The sequence below is a fragment of the Phascolarctos cinereus genome, unplaced genomic scaffold, assembly GCF_003287225.1.
Source record: "Phascolarctos cinereus isolate Bilbo 61053 unplaced genomic scaffold, phaCin_HiC Scaffold_2;HRSCAF=192, whole genome shotgun sequence".
NCBI classification, from domain to species: Eukaryota; Metazoa; Chordata; class Mammalia; order Diprotodontia; family Phascolarctidae; genus Phascolarctos; species Phascolarctos cinereus.
The window spans coordinates 94,161,413-94,186,837 of record NW_027555625.1 but is presented as its reverse complement, the minus strand read 5'-3'; the positions used below and the strand labels follow the sequence as shown (position 1 = coordinate 94,186,837).

At 41.9% G+C, this 25,425-nt stretch overlaps 1 protein-coding gene across 1 annotated transcript in view; it reads left to right on the top strand.

Moving 5' to 3' along the window:
* Nucleotides 1–259: 259 nt before the first annotated feature.
* Nucleotides 260–25,425, top strand: part of KCNK12 (potassium two pore domain channel subfamily K member 12) — a 61,400-nt gene continuing 36,234 nt past the window's right edge. The window contains exon 1 of the mRNA XM_021001321.2: nt 260–1,353. Within this exon, the coding sequence (XP_020856980.2) occupies nt 972–1,353 (382 nt within the window). The 5' untranslated portion in view covers nt 260–971. The remainder of the gene's footprint in view (nt 1,354–25,425) is intronic.

Below are 25,425 nucleotides of genomic sequence, written 5' to 3'. Positions count from 1 at the left end.
GCCCCCAAGGCTGGCTCTGAGACCACCAGTGGAGGTCAGTGGAGAGACCAAAAAGGAAGTGGAGAGAGTAGCTCCCGAGAGGGCTGGACGGCCAGAGGTGCCAGACACCTGTTCTAATACTCAGGTACTCAGTGTGGAGCGGGCACGAGGACAGGGAGGCTTCACTGCAGCTTAGTTCTCTGCCTCCTCCCCCCACCCCTTCTTCCCACACACACCCCGCCCCAGGCGCGGGTGACTCCGCCTCTCTACACCAAGCAGTTCCCAGCCAGGAGCTAAGGTAGAGGACGCTTTTCCCTGGACCTTGCTTGGCTGCCGGCTCTAAACCCGCTGCCGAGCAAGGGAGAGAAAGGGCCAGAGCCAAGGAACCTCCGAAGGCTGCATCTGGCTTGCTGGGTTGCTTTCATGGGACGTGACTGGGGGTTCTCTCCTACACCTGCCGCCTCACAATCCTAGGCGCCTGGAGTCGGGTCCCGGAGTAAGGAGCTCCTCCCTGCCCCCAGCTCTGTGGCTTCCCCAGAGAGGAGTATGAGGGACGGAGATCAGCGGGTCCCGGCCACGGGGCGGCAGGGAGCTAGCTGGATAGTCCTGAGCCGAAGGGAGGAGGAAGAGGAGAGTGGTGAGTTGATCAGGCGTCGGGGGTCTGAGACGGGTATCCTGGCCCCGCAGCGCTCAAAGCAAATCACAGCCCCTGTGCCAGAGCAGAAGGGGCAGTCAACTCCGCTGTGTGCCTAGAGGCTCAGGGGAGACGGCGGGAGCCGCCCTTCCGGCAGCAGCCGACTGGCCCTTCGGGGTGGTGTTTAGGGGCTCTGCGGAAGGCTGGAAAGACGGGGTGAGGCTCGGCTCTCCCCAGCCCTATTGTCACCATCCTTGCTCTCCTTCTTCCTCGGGCGGGATCCTTTCCGTGCGACCCGCTGGGGGGATGCATCGCCTCCAGCCGAGCATGCTACCCCCGAGGGGCTGAGGTCCGGACCATGTCAGCCCGGAGTCCCCGGCCCCAGTCCCGCCGCTGCCGCCGCCTCCTGCTCTGCTGCTGCTGCTGCGGCCGCCGCTCTCACCTCAACGAGGACACTGGCCGCTTCGTTCTGCTGGCCGCGCTCATCGGCCTCTACCTGGTGGCTGGTGCCACTGTCTTCTCTGCGCTGGAGAGTCCCTCTGAGGCGGCGGCGCGGGAGCGCTGGGGCGCGACGCTGCGCAACTTCAGCGCGGCGCACGGCGTGGGCGAGGAGGAGCTGCTCGCTTTCCTTCGAGACTATGAAGCTGCTTTGGCTGCAGGTATCCGAGCTGACGCTCTCCGTCCGCGCTGGGACTTCACCGGAGCTTTCTACTTCGTGGGCACCGTGGTGTCAACTATAGGTAAGGAACACACGCGGTAATCCCTTCCCTCTTTTCCTTTTCACCACATCATTTCTTCTCTTCTTTCCTCTTTCTTCCTGTCTTCTTTTTCTTTCCCCTCTCATTTGCCCCCTTTCTCCGCCTTGTTGTTTCCTCTTCCTTTCCCTTTCCCTTTTTTCTTCTAGCCCCTTTCTACTCCTTCCCCGACCCTTCCTTTCCCTTCTTTCCTTTTCTAATCCTTTCCCCTCTTCCTGCATGGTGCAGAGCATTGACATGGAAGTCAGGAGTCAGGGCCTGGAAACAAGTTAGTTTGTCTGTCTGGGCCTCAGTTTCCGCATTCGTAAAATGAATTTTTTTTAAGCAAATGGAGTTAAAGTTCCTTTCAGCTTGAGAATTCCTTGATCCCTCCTTCTCCTCCTCTTATTATCCCTCTTCTATTGCCTTCCTCTTCTCCTTTCTCACTTCTCTTCCCTTTATAATCCTTTATCTCAGCCCTGTCTTTCTAATAGACTGATTTTTCCTTCTTTCCATTTATTAAATATGAAAGTTTCAACTTTGTAAGATCACAAATGTTGATCAGCAAACATTTTTATACTCTGCTTCTGTTTCAAGTTCCTTCATTTTGTCCATCGCCTTCTTTCTCTTTTCTGTACCTTTGTCCATTCTCTTAGCCTTTTCTTCTCTAACTTTCTTGATACTCTTTCCTTCTTTTTGCTTGCCTTCTATTTTTTACCCAAACTCCTTCAGCTCATATCACTCACCCCTCTTCTATTCTTCCCCCATAACTTTCCCAGTGCTTTCCCATATACCCTATGTTCAATTGTTACATGGAAGTGTAGTTGGCAGCTGCTGTGTTCATCACTCACCTCTTCAAAGAGTTTTGCAGAAACAGCTCTATTTCAATTCAGTGGAACTTCACCTCTGTCCCATAAGTTCTGGAGAGGGGTGGTTCCTTGATGTTGCATAGTGACCAATGGGAAGGATCCTCACTGCAGTTAAAAAAAAATGTGACCAACCATCACGAGTTGCTCATTTGCTGCCTTTTGCTGTTTCTGAAGGGTGGGATACACTGGCATGTGTAGGCAAAGGAACTTGTAGCATCTCTGTCTTTGGGGAAGATTGGGGATGGGCCAGTGGCGGCCTGCTGGGAGGCAGGGGAATGGACTGGTGACTAATTTTGTAAGATTCTCTATGCAGGATATAAACAAACCAAAAAGTTTGTTTTGGGGGCTAAAGAGATGGATGGATCTGGGTTGTGTCTATATGTATGTATTTTTATACATGTATAGGTATAGATATATAGATCTACACAGGCTGTAATGGCTCCTTTCCCTGCGATAATTTTTCATGTGTCATGCTTTATATGTGTTTTTCATAAAGGGAAGAGGCAAATGCAGAATGTCTAAGACAAACACAAATTGGATAAAAATACACTTTAAAAGCTATATTATGTTGTTATGGTGATTAAAGATACAAAATAACCAAAAAAAAGTTCCTTTTAAGAGCTTCATCAAGTTGCCATAGTAACTAGAGTTTTAAAGTGCTTTGAAAGCGCTGGCAGTGCCAGCTGAAAAATGACATCATGTGCACACTCACATTGACTCTGCCCTTAACGTTCTAAATGCACTGTTATCCTCTATATCCTCATTATTCCATTCAAAGGAACACCTGTGCACACAAGCAATAGACATGTCATTCTGCGCCTAATGACATACTTCAGCTCCCTGATGAATCCTCTTGTCTGAAGACGAGGTTGTTGGCAGTCACCTTTTTTCTTCTGGCCATGTGTTCCAATGAGAGGGTAATTGTGTTTGTGCTCTGTGGTTGTCCTGCAGACCCTAGTCAGCCCTCCTTCTATTGCCCCCTCAGAGGTGGCATAGGATGTATCACGAACAGGACTTCCAAAGTGAGCCTCAGCTATATAGAGGGAATCAAGATCTCATGTTTGAAAATCGTTCTGTACTTTGTCTTTCCACCTTCTCCAGTTTGGGGTTGCTCCATAGTCAAGGCAAGAGGGACAATGTTACCTTTCTGGGGGTTGGCAGTGTTCTGGTTTTTAAGGAAAAGTGATACATTTGCACAAGCAATGCATTGAAAGGTAAGGCTGTACTTTCATGTTACCCAGATGAGTATTATGGGATTTAGAACTGGAAGGGACCTCAGAAATAAACCAGCAAATAGGTGCTACAGTAGATAAACTGCTGGGCCTAATGACAGGAAGGCTTGAGTTAAAATCCAACCTCAGACACTTAAGTCTGTGACCTTGAGCAAGTCACACTTTACCTTTATCTGCCTCAGTTTCCTGAGCTATAAAATGGGGATCATTTTACTTACCTCACAGGGTTGTTGTGAGGGTCAAATGAGATCATATTTGTAAAGTGTTTAGCATAGTTCCTAGCACATAGTAGGCACTTAATAAATGCTTATTCCCTCTTCCCCCCCCCTTTCATTTTCCAGAAAGGAAATTGCAGCCCAGAGAGACTGATTACTTACCTAAGGTCACACAAGTAGTAAACATTAGAACTGGGATTCAAACCCAGATTCTGTGACTCCAAATCCGTACACTTTCTACTTCCTCCCACACATCACCTCTAAAATGTGCTACAGGAAAATTTTAGTTTTAGAATGAATCTATATTCATGGCCACAGAACCAACCCACAGGAAACTGGGTGGAATGATTTCTTACGGTTTGTTCAAACGACCATATGAACAGCAGGGAATAGTCTTCCAGGGTCCCTGCCAATGTTGGTTTGAGGCCACAATTGAAAATGATCCACTCTTTTAGTGAGACCCTTCCTCCCTGCATAAAGGTCCAGTCTGAGTACCCAAACAGACTTTCTCTTTGTGAGAATGGACTTGTGTTAAAGCAGGAACCCAAATATGTCAGTATTCTGAATATATGATACTAATCTCATCGGCTCACATAGCTCCTTGCCCTGAAATCCCCTTCATATTGAGAGTCATTATTATCATCACTGCTGCTTTTGTCTGCCCAATAGTTCAGAGGGCCCAGGGGGATGTCCCAAATCAGCGATCAGGGCTTTGTCTTCTCAGCACTAAGTGGAGTAGAAAATGAACAAATATCTACTTTCTTTGATGGACTCACCCAGGCAGCTTACATAATTCATTCACAAATATGGAATTTTTTAGGCCTAAATGATCTGGTTTGGTTGTCTACATGGACTAATTAAATGGTTTTTTTCCCCTCTTTGTATTATATTGACTCCATTGAATGATTCCCTTGAGTCTCTAGAATATGGTTTTCTTGATCAAGAGGTCAAACCATATTTTCCACATGGCAAGGCTTGGGCTCTGTGTAGATGTTCTGGATCTCAGCCTTTTATTACTAGCTATATGACTCTCAACAAGTCACCAAACCCCTATCAGCTTCAATTTCCTTATCTGCAAAATGGTGATAACAATAGTTCCTACCTCATGGAGTCTTTGTGAGGATCAAACAAAATCATATATGTAATACACTTTGTACACCTTAAAGCACTGTATGTGTTAAGTAATTTTTTTTCATCCTGATATGTAATCAGTACTGATTATTACCTGTCAGTCAATTACATGGTCATTTGTTAAGATAGCTCAAATGACCTGATCAGTCCATTTTAGGTATATAAATAGGCACATCTTTAGAACAGATTTTACTGTGTCTTGTTTAAAAGATTTTGTCTCCACGTACCAGAATACCCAGATGAAAATAAAGATGAAAATAAAGAGGCAGAACAATGCACAGCAACAAGATAGGTATAGCAAAGGGGGTGAGAATCTAGAGTCCCACCAAGCAACAGAAGTTTTAGCAGGCACTCACTACCACCACTTTTGGCTGCAAAAAGCCGAGCAGTAAGAGGAGGTGATATGGTATAATGGATAGGGTGTTGTATTTGAAGTAAGTCTTGTTTCAAGTCTTACCTGGGGCACTTACTAGCTCTTTAACCCTATGCAGGTCACTTAACCTTTTTAGCCTCATTTTCCTCATCCGTAAAAAGAGGGAATTGCTCTTGATGGCATCTAAGGTCCCTATGGTCTAGTTTGGAGGGATCAGGAAGCCATCACAGGCCAACTGGGCAATCAATTAAAACGGTCTAGATAGTCAAAGACTCAGAGATAGGGACCAATGAGTATGGGAAACCATAGTGAGCTGTGGTCCTAGGACAGAGCAAGCAGCTATGTGCTTCTTGCTCATTGTGGGTAGACAGAGATTTACAGATTTGTGCTTGAAGCCCTGATGAAGAAACAGTCCTAAAGATATCACTTCCTCCTGATAAAGTGAAGAGGACAGGTGTTAGATCTATCAGGGGAGGTTCTAATGGGAGTAAGGCATAAAATGAGGTACTCAGACTCTTGACAGACAAGAAGGGACACAGAGATCAATTTCAGGAAGCACTGAGGTGCCCTTTCAGGAAGACTGTGTGGACTCAATTCTAGATAAGAATGTAAATGGTCAATCGCCTCACAATTTGCTCTATAAAGTGTCTAGTATCTGGGCATTTGGAAATATTTGGCAATTGACCATTTTTGCAGACATAGTTCATCTCTAACATGGCATAAAAAAAGACTTGGCAAATTGCTGATTTGACTTATGCTGTGTAAATAGTCAAAATGTATAATGCATGCAAAAAAGGGGAATTTTACTTTGGAGTCTGACTTATACACTTAATAAGGCCACACTGGTTCAGAAAGCTATGTAATTGTCAGTTGTCTGTTTCCTTTTGCATTGAGTGAACAGAGATACAGAGAGAGCATCATGTACACTGAACTTTTTTTTAATGTGAATCTGAAACAAACGGATGAACATGGAAACCTCGGTTCAAATCCCAGCTCTGCTACATACCCCCTGTGTGACTGTAGGCAAATGAGTTAAACCTCTCTGAGTTTCAATTTCCTTGAGGTCTAAATCTATGATCCTATGAAGGATGTAGCCCCAGCCACGTTGTTGAGAGCTGTTTCAAGGAGCCTGATAAGGGTTTGTGCTCAACATCTTGTAGAGGAGGAATCCTGTGCATTTTCTTCGCTTACATATGTTTGAAATAATCTAGCATGACTTAAACAATTCATCATTTTACTTCCTAAAGGATTTTTCACTGATTTACTTGAATGGATTAAAAGAAACTGCCTGTTGGGGCTTTAATTATGCAACTGCTGTCAGATTTGTGTGTGTGGAAGAGGAACATATTTAAAAATCTTCTTCAAATGGCAGCTTGTTATAAACAGAAATATTTTTGCCTCCTGTTATTCAGTTCTCGGGAAGTGTATTTTAACTGCAGAACTTCTAATCATGCCGCTATCCTAGACTCGGAGAAGAAGGTGTGAGAGGTGTCACGCTTGGCACGGAATAATTGAGTTTGCTACTTTCAGAATTAGGGATGCTTAATTATCCAACCATCAGATTCATAACAAGGACTAACTTTTCCCTCCCATCTTATAAATGTGGATTTTTAAAAATAAATGTTTCTGCCACAAAGGAAACTGAGATGTTAAAAGACCTAAATGTCAAGGCAGTATTAAAACATTAGTTCTCCTCTGACACATATGCTCTCCAACTGGGAAGCCCTTGTTTAGGCACATTGGAGCCCTTTAAGAAAGATGGTTCTAACTTGTAATGGAATATTTTTTTAATAGAGGGGAAATCTCTCTATTTTCCAGTGTTGAAGAGGGGACTTATTGTTTTAGGTTAGGAGTTCTTAACTTGGCACCCATGAACATGTTTTTAAATTGATACTCATATTTCAGCATAATTAGTTTCCTCTATAAATCTACATATTTTGTTGTATGCATTTAAGAAGGGGTCCTTAGGCTTTACCAGACTGCCAAAAGGATCTACGACATGTGAAAATGTTAAGAATCCCTGCAGTATATTCTGTCTGTACAATACACACACACACACACACACACACACACACACACACACACACACACACACACACTCAAGCAAGATTTGGTAAATGCAGTGAATTAGGTCCCTGCAGCTGAGCTACAAAGTCTGTTGTGGTAGATTGGCTATGACCTATGTTAAGCTCTTTGCCAGGGGCAGAAATTCCTGCTAGCAAGGGGTCTAGATAGGTCTATTAGTACCTGTCCAGGCCCTGGTGAATATATATTAGTTCCCTCTCCTTAATGATAGCTATCCCCTCAGAGAAGTACTGGGCATAAAGAAGAGCATTGTTGTGAAGTGTTTAAGAAATGGAACAACTACTTTAGAATTATGGGATGAGGTACAAAGAGAGAATTTTCTCTCCTCAATCAACTAGGAAGCATTCATTAAGCATCTACTACATGATAGGTACTGTGACTTCTCACACCACCCATACATACCTGGGGATGACCGGGCCTTAAGGAGAGAATGCCTGGGGCTTGGACTCTACTGGTTTACTGGAGATCAGCCTGGCCTTAGAACCTCTAGAATAATAGAATGGTAAATGGTAGAGTGCAAAAAGATCCCAGCAATTGATAACCCATCTTCCTAAATGGAGAGAAAATTCCAGAGATAAAGATGCTTTCTTAAAAGAGACCTTAGAAAAATCATCCAATCTAACTTCCTCATGTTATAGTCAATCAATCGGTAAACACTTATAAAGCACCTACTATGTGCCAGGCACTATACTAAGTGCTGGTGGTACAAAAGACAGTGCCTGCCCTCAAGAAGCTTACAATCTAATGTTGGAGGCAACATGCAAGCAAATATATACAAAACAAGCTTTGTGTGGGATAAATAGGAAGTAATTAACAGAGGGAAGGTACTAGAATTAAGAGGGATTGGGGAAGACTTCCAGTAAAAGAAAAGACTTTAGTTGGGACTTAAAGGAAGCTTTTTCAGGTAAGAAAACTGAGACTTAGAGACAGTAACTAAATTCCCAAATAGTTAGTAGAAAAGCTGGGACTAGAATACAGGTCTCCCTTAATCCCTCTTTTTGTTGAAGGACCCTTCAACCAAACAGAACCCAAGGATTGTGCCCAGACTGAAAAGAGCTATGGTCTTCTCCCTTCAAGGTGATAATTTTATAGGAGGGTACAGGACACAAGCACATTGAAACAAGCTGAGGACATAGATGCAAATAAAATAGGTAAACAAGTGTGCTACTAATTAATTATAGCTGTCCTGCATGGGATATTCAGTGGTGACAGGAATTCAGGGATGAATGGAACAATTTGGGCCCAGTGAGATCAACTAAGAATGGTTTCCTGGAGGAGATAAGTTTGAGCAGAATTTTAGAGATTGGAAGGATGTGACTTATTAGAGAAGGAAAAGGTATTGGAGATTTTTTTTTTGTATTAGAAATTTCTAAATGACAAGCCCAGTCTCCCAGGCAAACATGGGGTCAAATTCATGAAAATTACTAAAGGAATGGACAAGCATTTTTGTAGTGCCTACTATGTGCTAAGCACTTTTTACAAATATTTTCCCATTTGATCCTCACAATAACCCTGCAAGGTATATGCTGTTATTATCCCCATTTTACAGCTCAGAAAACTCAGGCAAACGGAGTTTAAGTGATGTGCGTAGGGTCACTCAGCTAGTAAGTATCTAAGGTTAGAACTGAACTCAGATCTTCCAGACCAGAAGCTCAGTCCTCTATTCACTGTACTCCTAGCTTCCTCTGCTTTACTAAGGTAAAATCTGCTTGACCTTGATGCTGATTGGTGAGTTTGGTCACTTGGTGTAAGGGTGGAAAAAATCCTGGGGCCCTGGAGAATGTACAGGAGGCATCTGTGTGAATGAAAGCGAGAACCCCTCCCGGGAAGGCAGCTGCTCCTTTGTGAAGCTGGGTCAGGCAATAGGATAGGAGATTCATCCATCCCTAAAGAGTCCTTTTGTCTTTCTTTGTATCTGCAAGGCTTAGCACAGTGCTTAGCACATAGTAGGTGAACAATAAATGTTTCTTGATTGACTGACTGTAAATGACATCATTTCCACGGGATGTTTGGCTCTCACATTCAGGAGACACAAACATGCAAACTCAGCCTTAGGATCTTGGCTCATCTTTAAGACAACAGGGCAAGCTGTGTGACCCTGGGCAAGTCACTTAGCCCCAACTGCCTAAAATGAAAAAAATGAGGAAGTTTAAAGCAACAGGGCACAGTAGAAATAGTACCAGATCTACAGTTTAGCACCAGACCTGCATTTGAATTCTAATTCTACCATTTTACTACCTTACTATGTTATTATCTGTGTGTCCTTGGGTACATTATTTAACTTTTCTGGGCCTCAGTTTTCTCATCTGTAAAATGGAACTGTTGGACTATATGGCCCCTAAGGGCCCTTGATACTACAATTCTGTGACTACTTCCTTTACTATTTTCCAGGCTGATACCTGACCCATTTTATAGCACTGGGGACAGAAACAAAGGGCTTTCTATAAACTCTTAATGGACTCAGTCATCAGTATATTGTGGCTTTCCCCCAAGAAGTTCAACAGAGATATAATCCAAACCGTGAAGGAAAACCCCATGTGGAAAGATGTTGGCAGCAACCACACTTGCCCAAAGCTCTCTCCCATCTGGCCCTTGACTTCTCTGCTTTGTCAGTCTCAACTCTTATCAGCTCCTCCCAGGATCTATAAACAAAAACAAGATACTATCTTATCAAAGTATGCAAAAAAAAATCTTCTTTTCCTTTTAGATAACGAATGAGGTTGAAGTTCTTAAAAGGAACATTTACTAGCAAATGAAGGGGAAAAAACAAAGCAATAAAAAATAAAATATAAAAGCATAAGAACAATTAAGATTACAGATTTTTTCTGCATCTAGACACAGCTTGCCTTGGCTAACACATAGTTCCTCCAGCACACACAATCCGTATCCAATTTGCTTATTTCAGCTCTTTCAAGGAAGTGTCTTCAGGCTCTAGTACTTAGAAATCCTACCCTTACCTGCCCTCTCTTTTTCTCTGTCCCATTCAATTTGTCTGAAGCATGTTAACTAAAGAGTGGTTAAGCCTTATACTCTTATTAATATCTTGTTATACTCCTCAGGAAACATACTTTAGGATTATAAAATTTAGAGTTGGAAAGAATCTTAGAAATAATACTAATAGCTAACATTTATATAATCCTTCAAAGTTCACAAAGTACTTTCCAGAAAACAGCCCTGTAATGTAGATAGCAAAAATCTTAATCATACCCATTTACAGATAAGAAACCTTGGGCTCAGAAAGGGTCTAAACTGGAATCCAGGCTTAGTTTTCACAAATGACTGTCTATTCACAAAATGACTTTACTATCCTCCTTTTGCAGCCAGTCAGCTTCATATCAGCTCCTTCCAAATACCAGAAACAGACTGACCTGGCTCTTTCACATGTCAGATTCCAGATTCCCTGTTGGACTGCTCATTAAATTTCTTGTTGGAGTTGGGGAGATAACCAGTTCTCAGTTTATTTACAGAGCGAATATTTAACAGGTGCTGAGCCCAACAGATGAGAAAGCATTTGTTAGGCCTTTACTCTGGGACAGGCACTATGACAAGCAATGGGAGTGAAAAACAAGTCAGTCTTCCAGTCATTCAGTTAGCATTGATTAAGTGCCTACCATGTGCCAGGCACCATGCTAAGCATTGGGAAGACAAAGAATGGTGACACAGGTCCTGACCTCAAGGAACTTACATTCTAATAGGGAGAGTGTAGCCAGGGAAGAGAGTTTTGGTTTGGGGAATTCCTGGGACAGTGAGTTGATCCATAGAGAAGTCAATTGACATGCCCTTCCAAAAGCCATAGTACTGTTTATTTGATTACTTTACTAAGAGAAAGAGGTGAAAAGGAGGTATGGGAAGAGGGAGGATTGGTCTCAAGACTGAAACGCACCCAGCAGATGGCAAAATGTTGACTGGATGAGATGTGAAGCATCACCTTATCTGGTCTGGAACAGGCTAGATAGTACAGTGGGCTGGTCAAGTTTCCAACTCCTCAAGACAATTCCCCAGGATGCTAATTCCAAAGCTGAGTAAGTAGGCTAACTTTCCCAGAGATTGGGGCCATAGATTCTAGAAGTCCAGAGTGACAAGTGTTCTCCAGGTGAGAAGAAACAAGATGGCAGCCGTGGTTGGGCAGATTAAGATGGCCTAGGTGGATTGTTGGATGGGATGTGGTCAATGAAGCTCAGGTAACCAGTTTTACTTGCTTAAGATGCTAATACTAAAAGGGAGCAACATTGCATTGCTCAACCACTGATACATAACAATTTCTACATTTGTAGCCGAAGATCCTTACTTCTTAAAACCTATGATTGTAAGAAATTGACCATCCCTTTTCCCCTCTCCTTCCTCCTCCTTGATCCTGCTTCTCCCATCCCCATCCCCATTCCTTCCCCTGAACTTCTAAAAACCAACATACTAATGTGTCAGAGGACAGAGTGGTCTGAGATAGAACATTTAGATGTTTTCTCAGTCCATAGTAGAATATGGATTGGGAAACCCTGCCTTAGAGATCACCAAGTTCAAGCTTCTCATTTACAGAAGAAGAAACAGAGGGCTAGAGAATTGTTCAAGGTCACACAGCAATTTGTTTAAGTCAGCATTCTTTACACTATGTCCTCAGGTTGCAAGTGAGCCTGTAGGCCTGGAGTCAGGAAGACCGGAGTTCAAATCCAGCCTCAGAAACTTGCCAGCTATGTGACCTTAGGCAAGTCATTTGACCTGTTTCTTCAGTTGTAAACCGGGGATCATAATGGCACCTACTTTGAAGGGTTGTTGTGAGGATCAAATGAGGTAATATTTGTAAAGTGTTTAGCACAGTGCCTGGCACACAGTAGGTACAATATTAATGATAGATATTTTTATTATAGGTTCTCTTTAATGATTTTCCCTGAAGATCCCCACTGTCTCCCTTCCTCTTCTCTCCCCCGCCCCAGTATGTGATCTTTGAAAAATCCTGTCGTTAAAGGTGTTCAATTCTTATCTACACAGAAGTAATAATAATGAACAGTTTCTACCAGTACAAGGAAAGTCATTCTCTTGAAGGCACTGAGGGAAGGAAAAATAGGAATAAGGATTTTTTAAACACCTACAATGTGCCAGGCACTGTGCTAAACCCTCTGTAAATATTATCTCATTTGAACCACACAACAGCCATTTGAAGTAGGTGCTATTGTTTGCCCCATTTTATAGTTGATGAAACTGAGGCAGACAGCAGCAAAATGACTTGCCCAGGGTGATGCAACTTGTAAATGTCTGAGGCCAGGTTTAAAGACAGCTTTACTGCTAGTGAAGCCATAATTGACCTTAGCTAAATTTGATTAAAACTAGTCAAACACTGATCAGGCCCAAGTTTAAACCCCGACGCGGGGAGCTCTTTGTCCCCCTTCAGGGTAGCCTAGGTGCCCAAGAATCTTCCCCTGATTTTCTTATAGTGCTGACCATATTTGTCAACATCATGTTCCTTTTCTTCAGCCTCCTGAGGCCTCGGTGATTTCCTGCAGGGACATCATCTTCACTTCTCTGGTCAATCAATCAAACGCCAATTCTTGTGACGCACCTTGTGTTTCTGTCTGGTGTTGTTATATAATAACAACTGGATTTTTATCGAACTTTTTAGTCTGTATGCCTTATCTTCCCAACCAAAATCCTCTCTTCTTCACATACTGTCTCACATCCATCGCCGGAGTTTACCTGGTTCAAATCCTGTCCATTTAATACATTATCTCGTTAAATATTCAAAGCAAACCCACAAGCTGGGTTAGGCCAGGTGGTTCATGAGAGCCCAGACTCAGGGCTGGAGAGGCCCTGAGAGATCATCTGGTCTAATGCCCTCATTTTACAGAGTAGGAAATGGAGAGGGGTTAAGTGAACTTGCCCAGATTCACACAACTAAGTAATGTCAGAGCTAGCACTTGAACCCAGGACTTCTCACTCCAAGACCAGTGACGTTTTCAATTTACCTCTCTGCCTCCACCTTACATGAATTCAGGAAAGAGACGTTTGATGAATAAAGCAGCTAATGTGTGTTCAGCCTTGCACTAGGAACTTTGGGAGAAAAAGAAACAGTCCTTGCACATCTTGTTTTTTTTCTTCAGTTTCAATTCAATTCATGAAACATTTATTAAGCACCTACTGTGTACCAAGTATTGTGCTATGCTCTTCTAGCCTTGATGACCCACTGTTGGGCCTAGAGGATTGGGGTAAAGCACTACGATCTCCATGAAGGGGCCCTTCAACTGTGGACTCAGGCATATGGTCTGACTAGTACAGCCTGGCCGCTGATGGGGAAGCAGGGGAATGCTTACTACCTCATTGTAGTATCTCAGGATCTATTTATTTATAGCTTAAGTTTAGCTCACATTTAGAGTCCCCCCCCCAAAAAAAAAAAAGTAGAAAAATACTTATTATGCAGTATGGATCAGGTAAAGGATAGGTATTCCTTTCCTGTGCATGAAAGAAATGCTAAAACACACCAAAAAACCTCACACATAAGACAAAATAGGATTCAAGAACTTATAACTACAGTTGTATTCTCTTGGGAAACTGATCCTCAAGCCTCACTAGAACATGAAGCAGTTCATGGGATTGTTGATTAAGCATTTTACATTTCACCTTGGCTCTGTACTGTCCAACAAACTCATTACATGCCCACTGTTAAAATAGCCAAGGTTGGGTCAGTCAGTCCTCTTGTGAGTGTCTGTGCTCTCTGATTCAGAAACTTCCTCTGCTACTAGCCAGCTTCATTCATTGGACTAGGACCTCTCAAACCCATGCCTGGACATATGCATCTTTAGACTGATATTCAAAAAAGGGAAATTCAAAATAATAAAAGGAAGCCTGAGGTCCAGGTACAAATTCAGTTGGTTGAGCCTGTGTTCCACCTAGAAGCAATGGGAGGATAGGAGGAAAAAGCACAGTCCATCTCTGCATGCTGTTGTGGAGGGTTCAGAGACAGGGCATGCTGCTTGCCACATGGGAAAGTTGAAGCAAGAGAGTGATCCAGAAGGAATCTTTTAACTGACCCCCTGCTATGTTCACAGGGTGGAGGGAGGACAATCCCATGGTGTACCCTCAGGCTTCATTAAGAGAGACAGAACTTCCTGGAATAGGGAAGTCATCTCAATGTCAGACCTTATCTGGACTCTTCTGTTCAGTTCTGGGCACCATGGTTTGAGAAGGACATTGATAAGATAGAGTGTCCAAAGGAGGTTAACAGAATGGTGAAGGACCTTGAATCAATGACATAAGGATCAGTTAAAGGAATTTAGCCCAGAGCGGGGAAAAAACTGTAAAGGGGGGATTAAATTTGTCCTTTTTGACCCAAAAGGGCAAAACCTGGAAAAATGATGGGAAGTAGGAAAGAGGCAGATTTGGGCTTCACATGGAGAAGACTTCGTAACAAACAGAGCTGTCCAAAAGCGGTCTGGGCTGCCATGAGAAGCGAGTGGTTACCCCTCCCTGAAGGTCTTCAGTCAGAGGCAGATGACCACTGGTTGGGTATGTGATAGTGGGGATTCCTTTGGTATGGAGTCTGGACTACATGGGTACTGAGCTGCTTTCTAGGTCTCCAATTCTGTGATTCTATGACTAACAAACTGCTCAGTGTTTGCTAATTCACACCAAAATACCTCCTTTCAGTGCCCGCTTGCCACATGGTTGGAAGCAGTCAGTCAATAAATATTTGTTAAGCACCTACTATGTACCAGGCACTGTTCTAAGTACTGAGATTACAAAGACTGCTAAAAGACAGTCTCTGCTATCTAATCTCAATCTAAGGGGAAAGACAACAAACAAAATGTACAAACAAGCTAGGTGATACATAAATAGGAATTAATATACAGAAGGAAGGGTTTTTTTGAGGATGAGAGAAACATGTGTATGTTTGTACACAGAAGGGAGCAGCCAGTAGATGAAGAGAGATTGAAGACAAGTGAGAGTGTTTGGGGTGATAAAGGAGCTAATCTACTGGAGAAGATGGAATGGAAAGGGATCACTTGTGCAGGTCAAGGGGTTACTGTGGCAAAGAAAAAGGCTGTCTCACTTATTGTGTGAGACAAGAGTAAAGGAGGAGATAGTGACAGAAGGCATCTGGGTGATGTGAGATGAAGAAGAGGGAGCGCTCCTTGAGTCACTAAAATGCATGGGCACACATGTGGTTGCCTGGAAAGTGAGCAGAGAATATCTGTACAGCCCATGTTACACTCTGGAGGGGAGAAGTGTCAATTTTAGGTAAGATATGGCTCTTGCCAGGGGTGGGCTGGAGCTGGCTCATACCAGCAAAAGCCTATTGTTAAATTTTCAGTGTGAGCATTTATACCTCAGACATCAGAAAATGCTACATATCAGGATTTGATTTATTGTTTTGCTGATTGTCTAGACTTATTAAAGTTATAGAGAAAACATTAAAAATGTAGATTAAACATAAAAGCATGTCATTCATACATTTTGTTTTTTCAGAGAGCCAGTTGTTAAATATTTGCCAGCAGACCACTAGTTCTTTCCTTCATGAAACTCTATCTAGTAATGGGATAAAACACTTAAAAATAACTATGAGTCATAATATAACATGATATTCATATTATCCAAACAGTACAGGATGAGATCAGGGGAAGAAGGACAATAAAGAAAGACTTTATAAAGGCTGTGGCATTTAAGGTGGGTTTTAAAGGATGGTTAAGAATTCAGCCAATGCCTGAGAAGAGAGTGTACTGTGTGAGCAAAAGCACGGATGTCAAAAGGCATTGAGTATGTTCAGATGATCAAGTATTTTTTGGAGAGTATATTGTGTGGCAGAGAGACCTCCCTGTTCTTTTGAGATGGCGGCTGCTACCTAAAATCAAGCCTTGAATGTCTTTGGAAAGCCTGTAGAATTTCAAAGGTGAGAAACAAGGAGCCACTTGGGGCCAGATCTCCAGGACACATTCTTCTGAAATCCACTGATTTGGGACCGAAGCCTGAAGGGCTGATCCAGGGAGCTGGGCAGAGTTCTCTGAAGAACACTGCATTGCTGTGTGACTACAGCAACCAGCAGCCGGCAGGGGCTGATTGCAGCTTATTTGCAGTATTGAAGCCTGTGAGCAATTCCAGGATGACTCAGTCACCAGTCCACCTGCCCAACAGCAAAGAGGGAGAGAGTCAGGGTTGGCAGAGAACCACCAGGCAGGTGGGGGAACATCAAGAACGCCATCCCACTCTCCAGGGGACCCCCCCCCCACTTCGGGGGACTAACTGTGCAAAGCTCTATTCCCCAATTGCTGAAAAGGACCTCAGGCAAACTTTGCAGGTCTTTAGGTTTCCCTCTTTCTTCCATTGCCACATAGGACCTCAAGCAAGAGGTGTGTCAGGAAATAAATAATAACAGTAATTGTTTACCTTTATATAGTGTTTGGGGACCTGTTGTCACAATGACCCTGTGAAGTAGATAGTAGAAATAGTGTTATCCATATTCTATAGAGTTTGCAAGGTATAGAGGATAAAGTGAGAAGGAGCTGGGTTCAGGTGGTCCTTTTAACACATACTAGATGTGTTAGATCTAATTAAGCAAATCATATCACCTTTCAATGGTCTGGGCAAGTCTTTAAGCTTGCAGAGGTGATAACCTGTACTAGTAGAGGGAGTTCATCACCAGGAACTCCTTATATCATTAAAAACAGAGAAGGCAGCTAGGCCACAGCTAGATGGTGCAGTGGATAGAGCAGTGGCGCATGGAGTCAAGAGGACCTGAGTTCAAATGTGACCTCAGACATTTACTAGCTGTGTGACCCTGGGCAAGTCCCTTGACCCTGATTGCCTCAAAAAAAATAAGTCAACTCCCTCTCTCTATTTTGTAGAGGAGGAAACAATTGTAAAGAGGTTAAGTGCATGGCCACACAGCTCAGAAGTATCAGGGTCGGGACTAAACCACTGACCAGGGCATTTTCAACCAGCCAGATTGCCTCAAGGAAGCAGAAATTCAGATCAATGAGACTGGCTCCCTGGGAGGAGTTTTTGTGAGAAGCCAGGTTAGGAGAAAAAGACTAAAATGGCTGACAAATGATTAAATGGCTTCACTGAGCTCTGGTCTCCAGAAGACTTGGAGCTGGCTTTGAGTAGGCACTTTGTAACACGCTTGTTGATTGACTGACTTGTTTCTCATCCTTCTAGTATGGTTCCTCCCAGGAGGTACCAGAATTGTGTCATTTGTACTTGTCTGTAGTCAATTCAACTCAACACACATTTATTAAAGTTGGGCATGGGGCGGGTGCTTGGAATCGCTACTCCTGGGGAGGCGGAGGCTGCTGGATGACTTGAGCTCCAGCATTCTGAGCTGCAGTTGGATGACAGTAGCCAATCTGGTGTCCTTACTAGGTCTGGCACCACTGTGGGGAGCGTTTCAATGAGAGGAGGGCATCGGGTCACTTTTGCTGTTGTTTAGTCATTTTTCAGTCATGTCCGACTCTCCATGACCCCATTTGGGGTTTTCTTGGCAAAGATACTGGAGTAGTTTGCTATTTCCTTCTCTGGCTCATTTTACAAATGAGGAAACTGAGGCAAAGAGGGTGATGTGACTTGCCCAGGGTGACACAACTAGTCAGTGTGTGAGGCCAGATTTGAACTCTGGAAGAGGAGTCCTCCTGACTCCAGCCCAGCACTCTCCACCGTGCCTGACTGCAGGGCTGGTGCTCTATCCATTTTGTCACCTACCTGCTTCTACCAGGCCATTTAAGGAGGGGCAAAACCGACCCAGGTCAAAAATGGAGCAGATCCAAGTTTTGGTGCCTATCAGGAGTAGGATCAGGCCCATAGGTAGCTACTACATTTGCAGCCTGGGCAAGATAGGGAGACCCATTCTTTAAAAAAAAAATTATCAACCAAACAAACAAACAAAAAAACAACAAGAATTTATTAAGTGCCTATGGTATAAAGGCACTGTGCTAGACCAAAGACAAAATGAAACAGTTCCCCCCTCTCAAGGAGCTTACACTCTACTGATAGTCTATACCTTGCATGTCAGTGCTTGATTTGTGCAGAGGGAAGAGGGACCTGAGACATGATTCCTAGTGGAATGAGATGATGTGTTGGACAATCCTCCTTCTATCTGGGCAAGCCTTGAGATCATCCCATTGCCTTTTACATCAATCCCTAAGGAAATTTTAGAATAAAATTTTAAGTGGATGATTTATGATCTCTCAGCAAGGGAAATGAGGATCCATGGGTTCACTAAGAGCAAGTCATACCAGACCAACCTCATTTTTCTGTTTTCCTTTTTAATGGGGTTACTAGACTGACAGATTATTAGCAAGGTGTAGATGTGTTTGTATCAGGATTTCAACAAGGCATTTGGTACAGCGTTTCATTACACCATTGGGGAAAAAAAGAAAAGATGTTTACTAGATAGTAGTAAACTGAGGTCAATTCACAACTGCTTTAATTACTGTATCCTAAGAATGCTTTTTAAATGATCAATGCCAAGCTAAGCTACAGGTAAGTTTTTAGTAGTTGGTTAGGAGTCTAGTGGGCAGCTGGGTGGCACAATGGATGGAGTGCCTAGCCTAGAGTCAGCAAGACTTATTTTCCTGAGTTCAAATGTGGCCTCAGACACTTACTAGATGTGTGACCGTGGGGAAGTCACTTAACCCTCTTTGCCTCAGTTTTTTCATCTGTGAAATGAGCTAGAGAAATAAATAGCAAACGACTCCAGGATTTTTGCCCAAAAAACCTAACAACCCCACATGGGGTCATGAAGAATCAGACACTACTGAACAAACAAGTCTTCATTTTTTGTTTTGTTATGTCACTTTTTTATCTGTGACTTGGATAAAGATATAGATGATGTCTGTATCACATTTGCAGATGACAATTAAGCTTCGAGGGATAGCTCATTCATTTTATGAATAAATGAATTAATGAGAAAAATCTATTAAGGTCTTAGTGGGAATTCAAAAAGATTTTGACATGCTGGAATATTGGGTTGACTCTTACTAAAATACAGTTTGATACTGATAAATATACATGTCTGCTCATTTTTTTAAATCAATTATACAAATAAAGGATGAGGAAAATATGACTAAATAATAATAATGGCTAAAATTTACATAGGACTTTTAGGTTTACAAAGCACTGTTCATATATTATCTTAGCTGATCTTCATAGCCCTCTGACTTAGATCTATTATTATCCACATTTTACAGATGAGGAAACTGAGGCTGAGACAGTTCAGGTAACTTGCCCAGGGTGATGGAGTTAGGAAGTCTCTGTGGTTGTATTTGTCCCTGATCAGGTTTTCCAGACTCAAAGTTGAGAGTTGTTCTCCATCTAGCTTCTTGGCAAGTCACTTAAGGGTTCATGGACTATAAGCTTAATGTGAATGAACAGTATAATGTAATTGCCAAGAAACTTAATACAACTTTGGGCTACGTTAGTAGAAATATAGTGTCTATATCAAGGGAGGTGTCATATTGATCAAACCATAATTAGAATACTGTGTTCGGTTCTGGATGCCTCATCATAACAAGGACATTAGCAAGCTGGAACATGTCTAGAGGAAGGATAGTAGGGAGGCCCAAGATCACATCATATGTAAGAACTAAGGATATTTTAGCCTAGGAAGAGAAGTCTTAAGGATTAGATGGTCCTTGTGCTTAAATACAGGGTGTCCCAAAAGTCTTAGTGCAGTTTTAAACTATTTAACATTTGAAAGACTTTCTTGCAGAAAAATATTAAGCTTGAATTATGATTCCAGAACTAGAACCAGTGGTGATGGTTACAAAGAGGCATGTTTCAGGTCAGTATAAGGGATCATTTCCCCCAACAACTTGAACAATCTGAAAAGAGAATGAGTTGCTTCATAAGGTAGTGAATTTCCTGTCACAAGAAGTATTTGTCTATTCAAATAGAAGCTTGGTGACAATTTGCAAGAAATGAATATATCAGGAAGTTAAACTCGATGACCCTCTAGGCTCCCTTGAGTTCTGATTCTGTGATTATGTGATTAGACTTGTTTAAAAATAGTTATGCCTATGGACAAATCTTTATGCCCTATTACTTAAAAGGGAAAAAACAGCTTGGATGTCTTTTATTTTTATGCCCACTATTTCATGATTTTTTTTTAAAATTCCTACTATTCTTCATCCACTTCCCTCTCCATGAGGACCCTTCTTTATGGCAAAATCATATAGCAGAGTGACTGATAATGTTCTTTTAGGATTACAGATCTACATCTTGAAGAGTCTTCAGGGACCATCTATTCCAATTCTCCTTTTATAAATGAGGAAACTGAGGCACAGGGAGGTAATATAATTTGCCTAAAGTCACACAGGTAGTAACTATCAGAGAAGGAATTTGAACCTGTAGTTCCCCCCTCCCCCATTACTGAGAAAAAGTGTCTATCATCTATTCTCATTCATTACTCTGAATTTAGCTGCCTTTTAGTCTTGCTTTCATTTACATTGTTGAAGTCATTGTGTATATTATTTTCCTGGTTCTTCAGTCTGCATCAGTTCATCTAAGTCTTCCTAAGTTTCTCTGAATTTCTTCTATTCATCACTTATTATGGTGCAGTAATAACCCATGACATTCATATGTCATCATTTAGCCAGTCATTCCATAATGATTTGGCATCTGGTTGGTTTTTCTTCCAGTTTTTTGCCACTACCAAAAGTCTTCTGCCTTATTTCTTCATCTGAAATAACACTGAGAATTGACCTACTAACATTTCTCGAAATGAAAGTATAAATTCAAACCATCCCATTGACTTCTTTTTTCCCCACTTTGAGCACTGCCAGGAGAAAAGTTAGGGAGCGTTGCAGTTGGAGGACTTTGTTTTCTGGAACCAAAGACCTGTATCTAGCAGAATCTGTCTGCTCCAAGGCAACATTTCAAGCTAGTACTAAGTGTATAATACTTTGAACCTCTTCATGTGATAATTTGCTTCTAGAGAAAAATCAATCATCAAATTTTTACTTTTATCTATTTGTCCCTATGCTGGGACCAGCAAGTGGGACATGGAGACTTGTAAGACATAGCTGCTGTCCTCAAGAAACTTATAATCTCATTGGAGAAATAAGACTTATCCACATGAAAAGGTAACTAACAATATGAGACTGCAAGTATATGCTGTGGGTCAGATGAATGAAAGAGACAGGTGTTTTACAGAACAGATCCTCCTGTTGAGGGGATTTGTTCTGTGAAGTTTGGATTCAGTTAAAGGTCTACACTTGAGGACCTAGAGGGCCACATGTGGCCTTGAGGCCGCAGGTTCCCCATTCCTGATCTAGGCTCTGCCACATCTACCTGTATGACCTTGAATGTCACTTCATTTCTCTCTACCTCAGTTTCCTCATCTGCAAGATTGGAGAATTGGACTCAGTAATCCTAGGTAGCATGTATACAGCATTCTAAGGCTTACAATGTTCTTTATACATGTTATCTCATTTGTTCAGAATGACCCTGTGAGGTAGGTGCTATTATTATACTTCTTTTACAGATGAAGAAACTGAGAGAGATTAAATGACATGCCAATGTCACATGTAGGTGTTCAGAGACAAGAGAATGCTATAACTGTTGGCTTGAGTGGTCTAAGAAGGCTTCATAAGGGAAGGGGTACTTGATTTGGATCTTGAAGGATTTAGATAGGGGGAGGGCATTCCAGATATGGGGACCACATAAGCAAAGGTTGACAAGTGGAGAATGCAAAACCTCATTCTGGAAACTACATTAACCAATCTAGTAGGAAAAGAGGTTTTGTTTAGAGGAACAGTAGGGATAAGATTGGATTGGTAGGGTGGAACCAGATTCGGGGAGAGGGAGACTTGAATGGAAGACTGGAGTTTGGGCATTATCATGTAGACAGTGGGAAGTCATTGAAGATTTTTGAGCTGAGGGATGATATTACCAAAGCAATATTTTAGGAAGATCCCTCTGGTAGTAGTATGAAGAGAGATAATATGGGACATTAAAAAAGAGTGATACTGTTGGTGGAGTTGTGAACTGATCCAACCATTCTGGAGAGCAATTCGGAATGATGCCCAAAGGACTATAAAACTGTGCATAACCTTTGATTCAGCAATACCACTTCTAGGTCTATATCCCAATGACATCTAAAAAAAAGGGAAAAGGATCTATTTGTACAAAAATATTTACAGCAGCTCTTTTTGTGGTGGCTAAGAATTAGAAATCAAAGGGATGTCCATCAATTGGGGAATGACTAAACAAGCTGTGTTATTTGATTGTGATGGAATATTATATGCTATAAGAAATGACAAGCAGGATGATTTCGGAAAAAACTGGAAAGACTTATATGAACTGATACTGAGTGAAATGAGCAGAACCAGGAGAACATTGTACACAGTAACAGCAATATGGTTTGGTGAACTGTGAATGACTTAGCTATTCTCAGCAATACAATGATCTAATACAATTCCAAAAGACTAATAATGATGCGTGCTATCTGCCTCCAGAGAAAGAATTGATATTATTTTAGTACAGACTGAAATGTGCTATTATTCACTCTTTCCTTTTTTTCTTTTATTCAAGTCCCCTTGTACAAAATGACCAATATGGAAATGTTATACATAATTGCACATGTATAACCTATATCTGATTGCTTACCATCTCAAGGAGGGGGAGAGGAAGGAGGAAAAGAACTTGGAACTCAAAACTAGCCTGTTTACAGAATAAATCCTCCTGTTGAGGGGATTTGTTCTGTGAAGTTTGGATTCAGTTAAAGGGCTACACTCGAGGACCTAGAGGGCCACAGGTTCCCCACCCCTGATCTAGGCTCTGCCACATCTACCTGTATGACCTTGAATGTCACTTCATTTCTCTCTGCCTCAGTTTCCTCATCTGTAAGATTGGAGAATTGGACTCGGTAATCCTAGGTAGCATGTATATAGCATTCTAAGGCTTACAATGTTCTTTATACATGTTATCTCATTTGTTCAGAATGACCCTGTGAGGTAGGTGCTATTATTATACTTCTTTTACAGATGAAGAAACTGAGAGAGATTAAATGACATGCCAATGTCACATGTAGGTGTTCAGAGACAAGAGAATGCTATAACTGTTGGCTTGAGTGGTCTAAGAAGGCTTCATAAGGGAAGGGGTACTTGATTTGGATCTTGAAGGATTTAGATAGGGGGAGGGCATTCCAGATATGGGGACCACATAAGCAAAGGTTGACAAGTGGAGAATGCAAAACCTCATTCTGGAAACTACATTAACCAATCTAGTAGGAAAAGAGGTTTTGTTTAGAGGAACAGTAGGGATAAGATTGGATTGGTAGGGTGGAACCAGATTCGGGGAGAGGGAGACTTGAATGGAAGACTGGAGTTTGGGCATTATCATGTAGACAGTGGGAAGTCATTGAAGATTTTTGAGCTGAGGGATGATATTACCAAAGCAATATTTTAGGAAGATCCCTCTGGTAGTAGTATGAAGAGAGATAATATGGGACATTAAAAAAGAGTGATACTGTTGGTGGAGTTGTGAACTGATCCAACCATTCTGGAGAGCAATTCGGAATGATGCCCAAAGGACTATAAAACTGTGCATAACCTTTGATTCAGCAATACCACTTCTAGGTCTATATCCCAATGACATCTAAAAAAAAGGGAAAAGGATCTATTTGTACAAAAATATTTACAGCAGCTCTTTTTGTGGTGGCTAAGAATTAGAAATCAAAGGGATGTCCATCAATTGGGGAATGACTAAACAAGCTGTGTTATTTGATTGTGATGGAATATTATATGCTATAAGAAATGACAAGCAGGATGATTTCGGAAAAAACTGGAAAGACTTATATGAACTGATACTGAGTGAAATGAGCAGAACCAGGAGAACATTGTACACAGTAACAGCAATATGGTTTGGTGAACTGTGAATGACTTAGCTATTCTCAGCAATACAATGATCTAATACAATTCCAAAAGACTAATAATGATGCGTGCTATCTGCCTCCAGAGAAAGAATTGATATTATTTTAGTACAGACTGAAATGTGCTATTATTCACTCTTTCCTTTTTTTCTTTTATTCAAGTCCCCTTGTACAAAATGACCAATATGGAAATGTTATACATAATTGCACATGTATAACCTATATCTGATTGCTTACCATCTCAAGGAGGGGGGAGAGGAAGGAGGAAAAGAACTTGGAACTCAAAACTAGCCTGTTTTACAGAATAAATCCTCCTGTTGAGGGGATTTGTTCTGTGAAGTTTGGATTCAGTTAAAGGGCTACACTCGAGGACCTAGAGGGCCACAGGTTCCCCACCCCTGATCTAGGCTCTGCCACATCTACCTGTATGACCTTGAATGTCACTTCATTTCTCTCTGCCTCAGTTTCCTCATCTGTAAGATTGGAGAATTGGACTCGGTAATCCTAGGTAGCATGTATATAGCATTCTAAGGCTTACAATGTTCTTTATACATGTTATCTCATTTGTTCAGAATGACCCTGTGAGGTAGGTGCTATTATTATACTTCTTTTACAGATGAAGAAACTGAGAGAGATTAAATGACATGCCAATGTCACATGTAGGTGTTCAGAGACAAGAGAATGCTATAACTGTTGGCTTGAGTGGTCTAAGAAGGCTTCATAAGGGAAGGGGTACTTGATTTGGATCTTGAAGGATTTAGATAGGGGGAGGGCATTCCAGATATGGGGACCACATAAGCAAAGGTTGACAAGTGGAGAATGCAAAACCTCATTCTGGAAACTACATTAACCAATCTAGTAGGAAAAGAGGTTTTGTTTAGAGGAACAGTAGGGATAAGATTGGATTGGTAGGGTGGAACCAGATTCGGGGAGAGGGAGACTTGAATGGAAGACTGGAGTTTGGGCATTATCATGTAGACAGTGGGAAGTCATTGAAGATTTTTGAGCTGAGGGATGATATTACCAAAGCAATATTTTAGGAAGATCCCTCTGGTAGTAGTATGAAGAGAGATAATATGGGACATTAAAAAAGAGTGATACTGTTGGTGGAGTTGTGAACTGATCCAACCATTCTGGAGAGCAATTCGGAATGATGCCCAAAGGACTATAAAACTGTGCATAACCTTTGATTCAGCAATACCACTTCTAGGTCTATATCCCAATGACATCTAAAAAAAAGGGAAAAGGATCTATTTGTACAAAAATATTTACAGCAGCTCTTTTTGTGGTGGCTAAGAATTAGAAATCAAAGGGATGTCCATCAATT